The sequence below is a fragment of the Tursiops truncatus genome, chromosome 5, assembly GCF_011762595.2.
Source record: "Tursiops truncatus isolate mTurTru1 chromosome 5, mTurTru1.mat.Y, whole genome shotgun sequence".
NCBI lineage: Eukaryota > Metazoa > Chordata > Mammalia > Artiodactyla > Delphinidae > Tursiops > Tursiops truncatus.
In genome coordinates, this window is record NC_047038.1 from 92,341,802 (window position 1) to 92,355,732 (window position 13,931).

The following is a 13,931-nucleotide window of genomic DNA, read 5'->3' on the forward strand; positions in this document are numbered from 1 at the left end:
AATAAATTTATTTATTTATTTATTTTTGGCTGTGTTGGGTCTTCGTTTCTGTGCGAGGGCTTCCTCTAGTTGCGGCGAGCGGGTCCGCTCTTCATCGCAGTGCGCGGGCTTCTCACTACCGCGGCCTCTCTCGTTGTGGAGCACAGGCTCTGGACACGCAGGCTCAGTAGTTGTGGCTCACGGGCCCAGTCGCTTCGCGGCATGTGGGGTCTTCCCAGACCAGGGCTCGAACCCGTGTTCCCTGCATTGGCAGGCAGCTCAACCGCTGAGCCACCAGGGAAGTCCCAGTAGCCACATTTTTAAAAAGTAAAAAGAAACATAAAATTAATTTTAAGACCTTATTTAACCCAGTATATCAAAAATATCATTTCAACATGTAACCAATATAAAAATTATTAATGAGATGTTTCCATAGCAGGGCTTTGAAGTCCTCTGTGTGTATGTGTGTGTGTATTCTTTTTTTGTCATACCACGTGACTTGTGGGATCTTAGTTCCCCAGCCAGGGATTTAATCCAGTCGCTGGCAGTGAGTGTCGAGTTCTAACCACTGGACTGCCAGGGAATTCCCCCAATGTATAGTTTATAATTACATACATCCCATCTTGGATGCATACCTAACTTACTGCTAACATATTTCAAAGTTTTTCAATGTGAAGTAAGTACCAAAAAGATAATTTTCCTTCATGTTTGCATCTACGTTAACAAAACTGGTTCTTTTTTTTAAGAAGATCTGAGTTTGAAGCAAAGTGAAATGCAGTCCTACCAAAACAATAAAGTGATAATTAATGGAAAAATATTTCACACTGCTTCCCTTTAAATGTAACTTAATTAAAAGTAAATAAAATTTAAATTTTCTTCATTTTACAAGCCTCCTTTCAAGTGCTCAATAACCACATAGACCAGTGGCTAGTCTCAGGCAGCGGACGTCCCACGCTTACCATAGAATCGCAAAGACTCCTAGTTTCCCCGAGTCCAGCTCATGTCAGATACTTGGCATCTGGTTGTAGGGGGGTCGGATACACGAAGCCCAATCCCACTGAACTGTTGAGCCCCTCGCTCTTCTGCCCTCCCTCGCCTTCTCTTGCCCTGAGCAGAGGCCTGCGGGGGGAGGGGGCGTGTGGAAGCGGAGGAGAGCACGTGTTTGCAGCACGGGGAGGATAACCGCTCTCTGTCCTGTGTTGCTGGCAGGTCCACCTCCCTTTCGCAGTGGTCGGCAGCACCGAGGAGGTGAAGATTGGCAACAAGATGGCAAAGGCCAGGCAGTACCCCTGGGGTGTGGTGCAGGGTACGTGCGCATCGCGGGGAAGGGCTTCCTCGTGTGTCACCCCCAGGGTGGCTGTCCCCGCGGGGTTTGGGTGGGTCCTTGATGTGGGCAGGTGGAAGGGGGTGGCAGGGTTTTACACCTGGCAGTCTTGGAGGCCAGAAAGAAGCAGGGAGGCTGGGAAGCAATGGAGAGAAGTGGTTGCAGAGCCCTAGTGCCGATGAGGCAGCCTCCCAAGAATGCTGGGTTGTGTGGGGAATTTCGTATAAATTCCTGCTGGAAGAGAGATCTTCCCTGGGAGTTTGAATGAGTTCTTCATCAGCAAAGAATAAGAAAAGCTGCAGAAAGCTTCTTGCGAACAAGAGGATACTTGTTTCTCCATTATCTCTGGAAAAATTGTCTTCTTGGTTTTTTTTTTTTTTTTGGAAATTGTCTTCTCAGTAAATATCTGAGAACAAGGGACCTATAATTGTTGTGGGACATGACCACAATCTCTAACCTGAAGACATTTCCTATGTCACTTTGATGGGCAAGGTCTCAGATTCTATTACCAACCCTTGTGTGTTGTGAAGGAGGGACGTCCAATGCTATGGATTAAGTAGGGTGGCTGCAGAAAGTTCCCTCATTGGCTTATGATATATCAGTCCTCCGTTTCCTTTGTTCTGAGTAAAGGCAATAAATCTGTGAGACATGAGAAAGCACAGTACCTTTGAGATCTGTAGGAAAATTATGGTTTTTATCAATCTTCCCAAATTCTCTACAATAGAAAAACTTGCTTTATAGTGTTGTTGATAAAATTAAAGGAGATGATACATAAACACTGCCTTGTACAGGTCCCGACAGCACGGAGGGGTAGAAATCGGCCTGGCTTTGGAGCCAGAGGTGACGGGGTCTGAATATAGACTCTGCTGCCTCTGTCTGGGAGGTCAACCTGCTCATCAAAGCCACGCTCTGCATCTGGGAATCCTGCTAGGCAGAACTGCTACCAGGAGTCAAGACAGTATTGGCAAAGCTCCTCCCACGGTGCCCCGCCCTCAGCAGCCACCCTCATCATCAATCATGGTCCCTGCTGTCAGAAATCCTGTCTCTGTAGGGGTGTAAGGAGGATCCAGTGAAGGATCTTCGGGTGACCTTGAAGCCTCCGAGATTTCAGGGGCAATGGTAACTACGTCTTAGAAAGATCACTTCAGATTTTCGTGACATCGCTGCTGAGAGCCCTCCCCGCTCTCTTCCCCATCTCCTGCAGTTGAGAATGAAAACCACTGTGATTTTGTGAAACTTCGGGAGATGCTGATCCGTGTGAACATGGAAGACTTGCGAGAACAGACTCACACCCGCCATTATGAGCTGTATCGGCGCTGTAAGCTCGAAGAGATGGGGTTCAAGGACACCGACCCTGACAGCAAGCCCTTCAGGTATGTGGGCACCTGGCAGTCAGGCCCCCCAGGCAGCGGTGTGAGTGGCGCGCTGGTGCATCACAGAAATGCTTGTTGGATTGAGAGATGGGTGGTGGAGGGACCTGGCGGGGGCAGATTCATAGCACGGATCGCCAGGCGTTGCGATAACCGCTTTATTTGTATCATCTAGAGTACCCGATGTAGCTGATGTCATTATTGCATCCTCATTTTACAGATGAGGAAATGAAGGCACTGCACGTGTAAACAGCCTGCCCAAGGAGGAAGTGACAGGTCTGAGTTTTGAACCTCTGTTCTTAACTGTTATACTCACAGAGGCACAGAACCTGGTCCAGGCATTTACAAAGGTGTGGGGGCTCACTACAGTTTGTCCCGTTCATTTTTGCCAAATAGGTTTAACTTGCCATGTCTCCTACTTTCTGACGTGCTCTTACTAGGTTCCAGTGAACCAGTACAATTCTAACAACACGAATGAGTACTGAAGGCAACAACTTACAGAACATTTGCTATGTATTTTCCCACACCGCTGATGGACTGAGAGGAAGAGGCAAAACGTGAAGGGGAGAATATCGAAGTTAATGTAGAATTAGTGGCCCTGCAAGGGCCAGGCCCTGTTAGAGCCCAGTGGTGGGGAAGGGTTGGTGGGGGCAGAGTGCCAGGGCCACTCCAGGCTTGGTGAACGGTCAGAGGAAGGTTTGCCGCCACCTGGTACAGGACAGGATTGCTTCACGGGGATCTGAGTTGAGGTGAGGTGAGGTGTGTCTGTGCTTGGCGCCTGTACTGATCGGGGGCCACGGCTCCTTGGAGAAGACTGTTTTCCTCCTCTTTTGTGGCTGGCCTGGACTCCCACTCAAATGTCTAGGAGCGGCTGGCCACGGTGCCTGAGGCAGCCTGTGTGCAGTGTCAGTGGACTCCCTCCGCTGGATCTGAGCTGCCATTGCAGCGGCAGGGAGGTTATTTTCTTGGAATCTCTTTAGTTTGGTGAAGTCTGGACTGGTCTCCCAGTGAAGTGTTCCTGTGGAATGTATTTGGTGAGAACAAATGGAGACCCCAGACAGAGGGCTTCTAACCAAAAAGTTAGCTTCTAGCTAAGTTTGCATCATTTAGTCCTGCTCTAGGGGCTTGTAAAATTGGCCCTCTTCATTCACGTGAAATGTGCTTTCTGAGGCTGGGTAGAGGATGCCCTTTTGTATACACAAGTTTAGGGGATTGAACTTTGAAATGCATTGACCAAAAAATAGCCCCTACACAATCTCTGAGGAAAATGGTTTTTGTGTGGCAGAGACTATCTTTATTTTTTCATAGAGTTTTGTTTTTTTTTTCACCCATGCATAGAGATGAAACGAAAGGAACCACAGTAAAAATGGAACCCATGTGCCCTCCGCCCTCGTTCAAACCCAGGCGATGTTGAAGGGTGAAGGGGCAGCAGTGTGGGTTCAAGTCTTAACCCTGCTACTACCCAACTCCTTAACCTGTCTGGGCCTCAGGTTCTTCATCTGTAAAACGAGGAGCTGGGCTAGATCAGGGGACAGTCAGATCTAGTAGGAGAACTTTTTCTAGAATGTGCCACAGAGGAAATGCTCTAGGCTCTGTGGACCATGTAGTCTCTGTCCCAGTGATTCAACCCCACCCTTGTAGTGTGAAAGCAGCCAGAGACCCTAACGTGAAGGAACAGGAGTGGCTGTGTTCCAATAAAAACGTATTTACAAAAACAGGCAGGGCCAGAGTTTGCCCTCGGGCTGTAATTGGCCAGCCCCTGGCCTAGATCATCTCTTGGAGCCCTGAGCTGCCTGCAGAAGTTAGAATGCATGTGACTGTTTCTTAAGTCTGTGAGAGGTAATTTACCTCCCCAAATGTTAAGACCCATTCAGCACAGCTGTGTTTTTTTCAGCTCCGGAATTTGGAGTCTGTGATGCAGGCCCCTTCACTAACCTTCCACCATCTCGACCAACTGGGGTTCCTGGTTTCCGGGAACCAGGGCTGGTGAGGATTTCCTGCTGCTGCCTGTGTCTCTGCGTTTGAGTTACAGTTTCTCCTGCAAGGCCAGGGTAGCTACCGCCAGGAGGAGGGTTGCTGGGTGGGTCCAGCCTGTCCTGCAAGGACCCCAGGGGCTTCAGGACCCGTGGTGGACGTCGCTGAGGCCTGACTTGTAGAGAATGTGCTTTATTCACACGTATCCCCCTCCCCATTTGGTTCCTTTTCTACTGGCCTGAGGGTTCCTTTCTGAGGATGAAAAGGAGGGAAATATATTTTATATAAAATATATTTTGTAAATGTAAATATGTTATATATAAATATATATATAAAACCAAGGCCTTTACTCTTTTCCCTGTATAAGAAAATAAGAAACAGAGAAAAGTAGACCTTCTAAAAATAAACACTCGTCTCAGTTTCTGGGAACCCTGGAAATAGTTTCTCCTCTTAGAAACCCACTCAGTCAACCTCAGGTGGCCCTCTTGGTGTAGGCAGGATCATTTGGAACATGAAAGTTGGCTTTGAGTCACACGTCTTGGCAGATAGCAAGGTGAAATAAACTTGGTCTTCCTCTCCTTGGAAACCACTGCTTTACAAAGGGCCCAGCCTCTCCCTTGGAGGAGTTTCCAGCCTCCCCAGCACTTCCTGTGAGCCTGACACTGAGGGCGCAGGAGGGGAACTGCGTGAATGATGACACAGTTAAGGAAAAGCAAAAGCCACAGTTAATTTAAGGGATTTCCCATTTCAAAGTCATCATGCCTAGATGCTCATAGAAGACTTTTTTCCCCTGTGAATTTAGGGTGAGCTTGGAGGAGTTATCAGTGGAGGACTCAAGGCTTTTATATTCTCAAAGTAGATAGAGGATCCCTTCACGGGTGTACAGGGAAGTCCGTCCTCCCCTCTGGGCACCCTGTGCCCACCACTTGCCCTCTGGGTGCCACTTGTGTTTATACCATGTGTTTATAAAGCAGAGAGTGGCCTCTACAGCCGAGGCCCGTTAAGCGGGAGCTCCCCTGAATATATGACACCGTGTGAAACCAAACCAGAAGCTGGGCGAGCACAGAAACAGGCCGCATTTAAGCCTTGGAAGTCCGTCCCGGGCACAAAAGCTGAACCTGTCCCTGGTGCTTTCCTTCAACCTGCCCGTGTCTCTCTTGTCTTGCGGTAGAATCTTTCTCTCTGTCCCTACACGTGTATATGTCCAGGCGTCAACCTGCTTTTTCTTGTGCGCATCTTTCCCACCTGCTGCCCTGCAGCCTCAGAGCTCATGCCTCACCCCAGCCAGAGCGCCCATGCCTTCGCTGGACCCAGGTCCCCCAGACCCTGGCCCCTTTGCGGCTGGCATTGGGGGAAGATGGGGGCGGGGATGGGTCTTGTCGCTGCTGCTTGTCTCCTGAGATGCCACCGCCCTCTTCCTAACACTCCATCCTCACCTCAAAGCACCACCTTCTCCTTGACTCTGCCTGTCAGGTCACAAAAAGTGCTCCTTTACTGCCCCTCTCTCAAGAAATCACAAAGGTTTCAGGCCCATGAGACCATTCATTTTTAGGAGCATGGAGGCCTCACTTCCCCAGCCTTGGGAGGTGGGGCTCCCACCTGAGCTAGGTGGCCCAGCTGAAAATCCCGGCTCTGTCACTTCTTCACTGTGTGACCTGCACAGGTTAGGAAGCCCCTCTGTGTCCGAGTTTCTCCATGTATAAAATGGGAGGTGATAATAATAGCTACCTCACTGCGCTGTTGTAAGGATAACACATTTGCGTGTGTAAGTTCCTCCGTAAACCCCGGTGGCGTGCGGTGCTCTGGCCTGCCCCCCACTGGGTGGTCCGGGAGACGTAACAGGGAGACAGCTGTGCTACGTGAATTACCGGAGTGCACGATGAACTGGAGTGTCAGTGCTCATTTTCCCTTCCCTTGACCTCCATGAGCAAAGCCTGCCCCTCCCAAAAGCTGTTAGAAGAGAATGAGAAGATAAAAGCCTCAAACCAGCCCAAACCCTCATGAAAAAATTGTTCACTTCTCACTTGGAAAAGGGTGTTAATAACTACAATTAAAAATTAAGTTGGAAGAGCTAGAAATTGCAAAAGGTATCATCACTTTAGGTATCTGAGAGGGTACTATAGATGCAGTTCCTTCTGGACTGGTTTTCACTGACTGGAAGCATAGGGGAGGGTGTCTGGTGTCTCTCACTCACATGATTTCTGCAGGTGCCCAGGGAGTAGGATCTGTGACTGCCTTGCTAAGAAACCTACTGCAGGTCACTCCTTGGAGTGGAGGGTTTATGATTTCTTTCTCATACGTTGCTTATGAGTTCCAGTGTCAGAGTTGCAAAGCTGGTTCCTGTCCCCGGATGCAGCCATCTAATAAGCAGCGTGTGTTGAGGCCATCTGGCTGGTGGCAACATTGCTCCTTAACCTTTCTCTAGAACATGCGCTTTCCAGCTTTGGGCTGCAACCTTCACTATCACATGTGTTCTACATCGTGATCCAATATACACATATCGTGAAGTGATACCTGCTCTTAGAGTTTGCACTGCATTCTGGTTTCTTCTATCCTGTTCTCTAAACTTTTTCTTTTAACATACTGGTTAAAACCCTTGATTGGGTCATGACCCATAGTTTGAAAATGGATCTCCAGAAACTGGAGCCTAAGCTAGGTTGTGGTTGGGACTGGATCAGGTCGAGTCACGCTGAGGGGTCTCAGAATTCCAGTAGCATTACCTAAAGGACCTTCTCTCTGTGGGTCACTTAACAGAAGTTTCCACAATTAAACAAATTTGGTTCTAAGTGAATCAACTTAAACAGGTTTTGTTTTTTTTTTTTAATTGAGGGACTTTTCAGAGCACTTAAGACAAGCAGTGGTTGGCAGACTAGTTACATCAAGTCACCTGGAAGCGTTTTAAAAATACAGATTACTTTTGCCTTCGCCTGACATCCTGCGTCAGCAGCTCCAGGAGTGGAGTTAGGAAACTGTGCTCAGAAAAGTCCAGGAAAACACGCCCAGGCGACCCTGACGTGCTGCAGGTCTTGGGAGCCACCGTGCGCTGTGGCTCTCCTAAAGGGAGGTCACACATTGCATTTTCCTTTCGTTCTTTTGGCTTGGGAACCCCACTTTTGAAGATTTCTTGAAACTAGCGATCTCTGGAACACACTTTGGGTCATGTTTCTTGGTAGTGTTTCTCTACTAGGTGTTCCACTGCTTGTTAAGAAAGAAGCGGAAGATGGATTCATTATCTTAAAATCAACAAAAACTGGGTTCCCCAAAAATTTCATAGCAGGGACAAGTCATCTTCTGCCTTTGGCCATTCTGACACAAATGATAGTGACAAAGAGTTTATTAGAAGCTAACAAGCAAAATCAAACTCATGAATTATTTTATAGTTTCATTATCCGTGCATTTCTCTATAGCTTAAATTTCAAGTCCAAATATTGCTATTAATATTAGCCAACACTAATGTCGGCCAAACTTGCTTTTGTCTCCTAAGATAATGTGAAAGCCAGATATACCTCCAGAAACTCCAAACTCGTAATTGTCCATTACCCAGGCAGTGTTGACACTCTTGAGGGCAGGAGAACTGATTGTTCAGCAACCAATAAGAGCATTGATTATAGAAGTATAAACAATCCTAATTAATGCATTTTGTAAGTATGCTGCTCTGTATAAACGTATATCCACATGCACACGCCCCTCCACCACCTGAATGTCCTTCTCCTTCTACATGGACAAGTGTGAATGCCGGGGTGGCTCTTCATGGAGCCTGGGCTCACCCACACGCGCTCTTCATTTTGGAATCAGCACTTTGGATGAATTTGGTCCCTGGGTAAAAGTGGATAATCCTGCTGCAGACTTGTGTAACTGTAACAACCCTTGTTCTAGGGAAACTGCAAGGGAGAGAGAGAGATAGCAATTACCGGCAAATGTATCTCTGTTTGTGTAAGTGTGGGTGTGGGTGTCTGTTTTTTTTCTAAGTTGTGTTACCAAAGGTGATTTTTCTGTAAATATATCTCTTCTGACTTGGAGGTAAAACTGAGTGATGGCCTTTGCTTTAAAATATTGGGCCCCAAGTTCTGTAGACAGTCAGGGGGAGGATAAGGTTTAAAATAAAAATCAAACTCCTCCCTGCTCTATTTACAATTGTTAATACCACTTGAAGAGCAGCAATTTTCTGTAATACCTTGAGATACACTATTGTCTCTTTAGATGGTTCACTGAGTCTGTTTTCTAAATTGGGGGCTGGAGGAAGACAAGTGCGGGGGTAACATTTATTAAGCACCGATGTTGTCTCAAATGCTTTACTCGCTCTGCCCACATTTACCTCCCAAAATCATGGGCCCCGGAAGGCACTATATTCAGAGAACACTGAGGCTGAGAGGCCGTGCCCTTCCGAAGATCAGTCAGTAAATTGCTGTGAACCCCAAACCAACCCTGGTGGATCTGTCTGGCTCCAGTGCCGATGCATTTCTCTCTCTACACCCCCTCCATCTTCTAAAATTCTAAATCACGTCTTCTGTATCTACGTGGTGCTGAACTGGGAGATTCTGGCCAGCCCAGGCTTCCCCTGTGTGAATGTCTGTAGCATACAGCTTGGCCAGTAAGAGACATCCCATTAGTGCTACCCTGTACTTACGGCCGCATCTCTGGTTCCTGATGTGCTTGTCTTTCTGATCGCCACATAACTAAAAAGAAAGATGATGCCATTTTGTGTGTCCTTGAACCTGGTGAGTTGGCAGCCTTATTTATTTTGAGGAAGTGGCTGGGTAGGAATTGTCTGGACTGAAATTTCTTATCATGCAACTTCATGACACTGTCCTTGGTTTGTGGCTTTTGAATAGTCTTCAGGAGACATATGAAGCAAAAAGGAATGAATTTCTGGGAGAACTTCAGAAGAAAGAAGAAGAAATGAGACAGATGTTTGTCATGAGAGTGAAGGAGAAAGAAGCTGAACTTAAGGAGGCAGAGAAAGAGGTAAGCCACCTGTCCTTGCATCCGGGGGAGATACAGACAAGACAGGCCTTCGTGCTGCTTTAAGCACTTGCTACATATGTTCTGTCACACGAGGGGCCTAACTAACCTGGTACGAAGAGTAGGGCAGCCAGTCTTATCCCCATTTCACAGATGGTAACACTGAGTGTCGTAAAGCTTAAGTTATTTATGCAGTCACATACCTAGTTAGTAGCAAAGCCAAGACTAAAGCTAGAACTTAGGTTTCCAGACCTGATCCCACATTCCTTGTAACTCCATATTTCATCAATTTACAAGTGATGAAACATAAGATTTGCAATTCTGGGACCATTATTGTCTCAGTCTACCAGTCAACTCAGTGAGCTAAACAGTGGGGGGCCCTTCGCCCCTGTCTGATGGGGGACGGGCTCCGTCTGCCATGTCTGTGCTCTGACTTCCCTCTGGGATGCACACCCCGGCTCCAGTGTCCCGCTGACTCTAGTTCCCCGCGCCCAGCCCAGGGTAGCTGCATCCTAGAGGTTACCTTGGATTCCTTTTTTATTTCTAAAGAAGTGTTTATTGATTATTTAAGTTTTATTTTGAGAAGTTTCTTGAAACACAAAGTATAGTTTTTGGTGTATCACTTTTTTTTTTTTTTTTTTGCGGTACGTGGGCCTCTCACTGTTGTGGCCTCTCCCGTTGCGGAGTACAGGCTCCGGACGCGCAGGCTCAGCGGCCATGGCTCACGGGCCCAGCCGCTCCGCGGCATGTGGGATCCTCCCAGACCTGGGCACGAACCCGTGTCCCCTGCCTCGGCAGGCGGACTTTCAACCACTACGCCACCAGGGAAGCCCGGTGTATCACTTTTGATATGGAACAAAGTTGTTTCTAATAATTAAGCACAGAGACACACAAATTATCACTTTAAAATATTTTAAGCACACAAAATCTGCCTAAAACTGCACAGATGAATGTATATTTCATTATAAGGTACCCATTATTTAAATTAAACCAAGAACTTAATTTAGTTGCCATTAGATTAATGAAGTGTGGAAACTTTTAAGGTCACTTGATTAAATGTAAATGCATCCTTTTTACTTATATTTGTTTCTTATATGTAATACCCTAAATACACGGCTAAACGTGTGCATAGAATAAAGTGAAATAACAATGAGTATTTTCAGATGTACAGATTATTTCACATTATGATGAGTAGTAATTTGATCTCATTTTAAGTAATATTTTCATTATAATAAGATACAGTTTTAGCAGAGTTCAGAATTAAAAAGTCAATTCTCTTCAGATTTTAAAATGACCCAATTAATTCTTTAGCTGATATAGCTCAATGAATATTACTCATTTTACCCTGTTAAGAGATAAACTGAGGGACTTCCCTGGTGGTCCAGTGGTTAAGAATCTGCACTTCCACTGCAAGGGGGCACGGGTTCAATCCCTGATCAGGGAACTAAGATCCCACATGCTGTGCAGCGTGGCCAGAAATTAAAAAAAAAAAAAGATAAACTGAGGCTCATTACAATTTATAAGAGTTTATCTGAGCAAACATCAATTGGAATCAGGCCCCATGGATTTCTGCTGTAACAGTCACCCCAATGAGAGCAAGAAATAGGTTTGCCTTTGATGGTAGATAATAAGAAACTTAGAGGTTATTTAAATAGCTAAGTACTCACCCTAGTTTTGCTGCAGAGAAAGGAAAGTTGAGCCTTATTTGCTGTTGGCTTTAAGTATCAAGTTGAATGCTAGGTAAAAATTCTAGAATTATCTAAATAGTAAGGATTTTCCCCTCCCTCCCTCCCAGTTTTTTTTTAATATAAATTTATTTATTTATTTTTGGCTGCGTTGGGTCTTTGTTGCTGTGCGCGGGCTTTCTCTAGTTGTGGCTAGCAGGGGCTACTCTTCGTTGCGGTGTGTGGGCTTCTCCTTGCAGTGGCTTCTCTTGTTGCGGAGCACGGGCTCTAGAGTGCAGGCTCAGTAGTTGTGGCGCACGGGCTCTAGGTGTGCGGGCTCAGTAGTTGTGGCTCGTGGGCTCTAGAGCACAGGCTCAGTAGTTGTGGCGCACGGGCTTAGTTGCTCCGCGGCATGTGGGATCTTTCCGGACCAGGACTCGAACCCGTGTCCCCTGCATTGGCAGGTGGATTCTTAACCACTGTGCCACCAGGGAAGCCCCCTTCCAGTTTTTGTTTCTGCATTGTGATAATTTTCTAAATTCAGTTTGTCAAGTGCCCGAAATTTCTCCACATACTCTTCTTATTTGAATAGTATGGGTACATATATCTGTAGTCACTGTGTAAGTCTCTAAGTAAATATAGATTATACTTTTCAAAAAAGGACCAGAAGTACAGAACTTTTCTTACCACTAGGGTGAGTTTCTTATTAGGAGCATGGATAATTTTTATTTTCTTCTTTATGCTTTTTACAATGAACACGTATTTTATTATCAGAAAAAGTGCACAGAGGTTCCCCTTAGTGCTAAGGGGTCCAAGTTTCAACAGTGTGTAGGGCTCCAAGGGGTGCTTTTCACCACCTCGGCCTGGCTCAGCACCAGACGGTACCTCAGTCGTGTAACTAAAGCACGGGCAGCGGCACACACACGTTCTGCTTCTGAACGGATCCAGGTAGCCTTACGCCAGTAAGCGTACCATTCCCTCCACCAAGCTCGTCTTCCTCCTCTTCTCTCCAGCTCCACGAGAAGTTCGACCTCCTAAAGCGGACACACCAAGAAGAGAAGAAGAAAGTGGAAGACAAGAAGAAGGAACTGGAGGAGGAGGTGAACAATTTCCAGAAGAAGAAGGCGGCAGCTCAGTTGCTACAGTCCCAGGCCCAGCAGTCTGGGGCCCAGCAAACCAAGAAAGACAAGGATAAGAAAAAGTAAGCAGGTGTCACCCCCATGCAGCGGGGCCCTCTAACAATTTATTCCTCTTGCATGTCTCTACTTTTCCCATTTACAGACTGGAAACTGGCCTATTACCAGAAAGATAAAAGCAAGAATTTTCTCTACAGTGCAGGGGAGACGACAAAGGTTTTTAAAGTATTTCTAAAGGGTACACAGACACTAATTTATAAAACTTGACCACACGATCAAGCAATCAGGACTGGAGTAACCTGTCATCTCCAGTAGTATCTTCTGCACCAACACTAGGACTCTTGAGAAGACAGTGCGTTTCTCTTCACTACTCTCTGGAGACAATCCTCATGGCTCTTGATAAAGGGCATCCTAAAATTACGATTGTTAGAATTATTTTTCTATTCTCCGTTGTAAGGCTTAAGAAGCCAGTCGTTGAAAGTCTTGTTCCCAAAATGAAAGATTTGGAAGAACTCCTAGTGGCCACTAGTTTTCCCTCTAAATTCCACAAGACGATGAATCGTTTTATTGTGAAAATGGGATCAAAATGCCCGTTAAGACACCTCCACCAATTCTCAAGACACACCTGTACCCGCACAAAATTTTTTTTAAATATGGCCTTGATTTAATGTGCCAAAGGGTCAGATTCTGCTTTTGAGTTGTCGCTTCCTATGACACCCCAAGAGCAGCGGCCTGAATCCAGTGGGAGATGTGGGCCTGCCTTGAAATTCTGCTGTGATTTGAAGCTTTACATCAAATCACCTGAAAGACTAGAGGGTGCCATTTTATGACAATTACTATTGGTTTGACAGTAAGCACAGTGGTCAGTAAGATACCTTTGAAGAAACCTTAGTGCTAGCTGGGTGGTGAGCCCATGGATGCCACCCTGCTTTGTCTGTTTAAGGTGTGGTCCTCTGAGGGCGTGTTTCAGGATTCCTGCTCTTCATCCATTGCTAAGGTTCTAGGGCAAAGGCTGACAACTAAGTAAACAAAATGTTGGTACTGGAGTAAGCAAAGAATTACATTCTTAGACATATATGGCAGATAGGATTGAGCCTGCACAGTAATCGAGTCCTATCCCGGGGGAGTGAGCTCCATAGTGGTGTTCACTTAATCTGAGTGAACGTGCAGACTTGTCCCTGAGGAATCTTGTTACGTTTCCTGTGGTAGAAACCAAAATGCACTGCTACAGTGACGTGCAGAGAAAGTTTGAAATTCTGCTTTGCAGACCTTGACTTTCCAAGCTTTGAGCCAGCAGGAAATGTATGAAGAGAGCAGGGGAGCCAGCAGATTTTCTAAGCAATAGAAAGTTGGTATAGGTGAGCTGTGAGTTAAATGGGGTTGGTACAGACCCACGTGGTCAAAGGACTCCAGGGGCCGAAAATTTAGTTATGCTGGATTAATTCTGAGAGTAACGACTGCCTAGATTATAATCCAGTTCAAGAAAGCACTTTGTAGCTACACATGTTGGGAGGGCATCGGT

At 46.2% G+C, this 13,931-nt stretch overlaps 1 protein-coding gene and 1 long non-coding RNA gene across 11 annotated transcripts in view; one reads left to right on the top strand and one right to left on the bottom strand.

The window, feature by feature from the left end:
* Positions 1–13,931, top strand: part of SEPTIN11 (septin 11) — a 96,864-nt gene that overhangs the window by 68,757 nt on the left and 14,176 nt on the right. For all 10 annotated transcript variants that reach the window (XR_004526702.2, XR_012332072.1, XR_012332073.1 and 7 more), the window contains 4 exons: positions 1,189–1,285; positions 2,508–2,676; positions 9,480–9,612; positions 12,287–12,474. Coding sequence is in view for 6 of the 10 variants with exons in the window: in XM_073805372.1 (XP_073661473.1) it covers positions 1,189–1,285; positions 2,508–2,676; positions 9,480–9,612; positions 12,287–12,474 (587 nt within the window). In the remaining 4 variants the exon portion in view is untranslated. The remainder of the gene's footprint in view (positions 1–1,188; positions 1,286–2,507; positions 2,677–9,479; positions 9,613–12,286; positions 12,475–13,931) is intronic.
* Positions 1–13,931, bottom strand: part of LOC141278801 (uncharacterized) — a 23,757-nt gene continuing 9,826 nt past the window's right edge. The window contains exon 3 of the long non-coding RNA XR_012332076.1: positions 1–12,820. This is a non-coding gene — a long non-coding RNA (uncharacterized lncRNA). The remainder of the gene's footprint in view (positions 12,821–13,931) is intronic.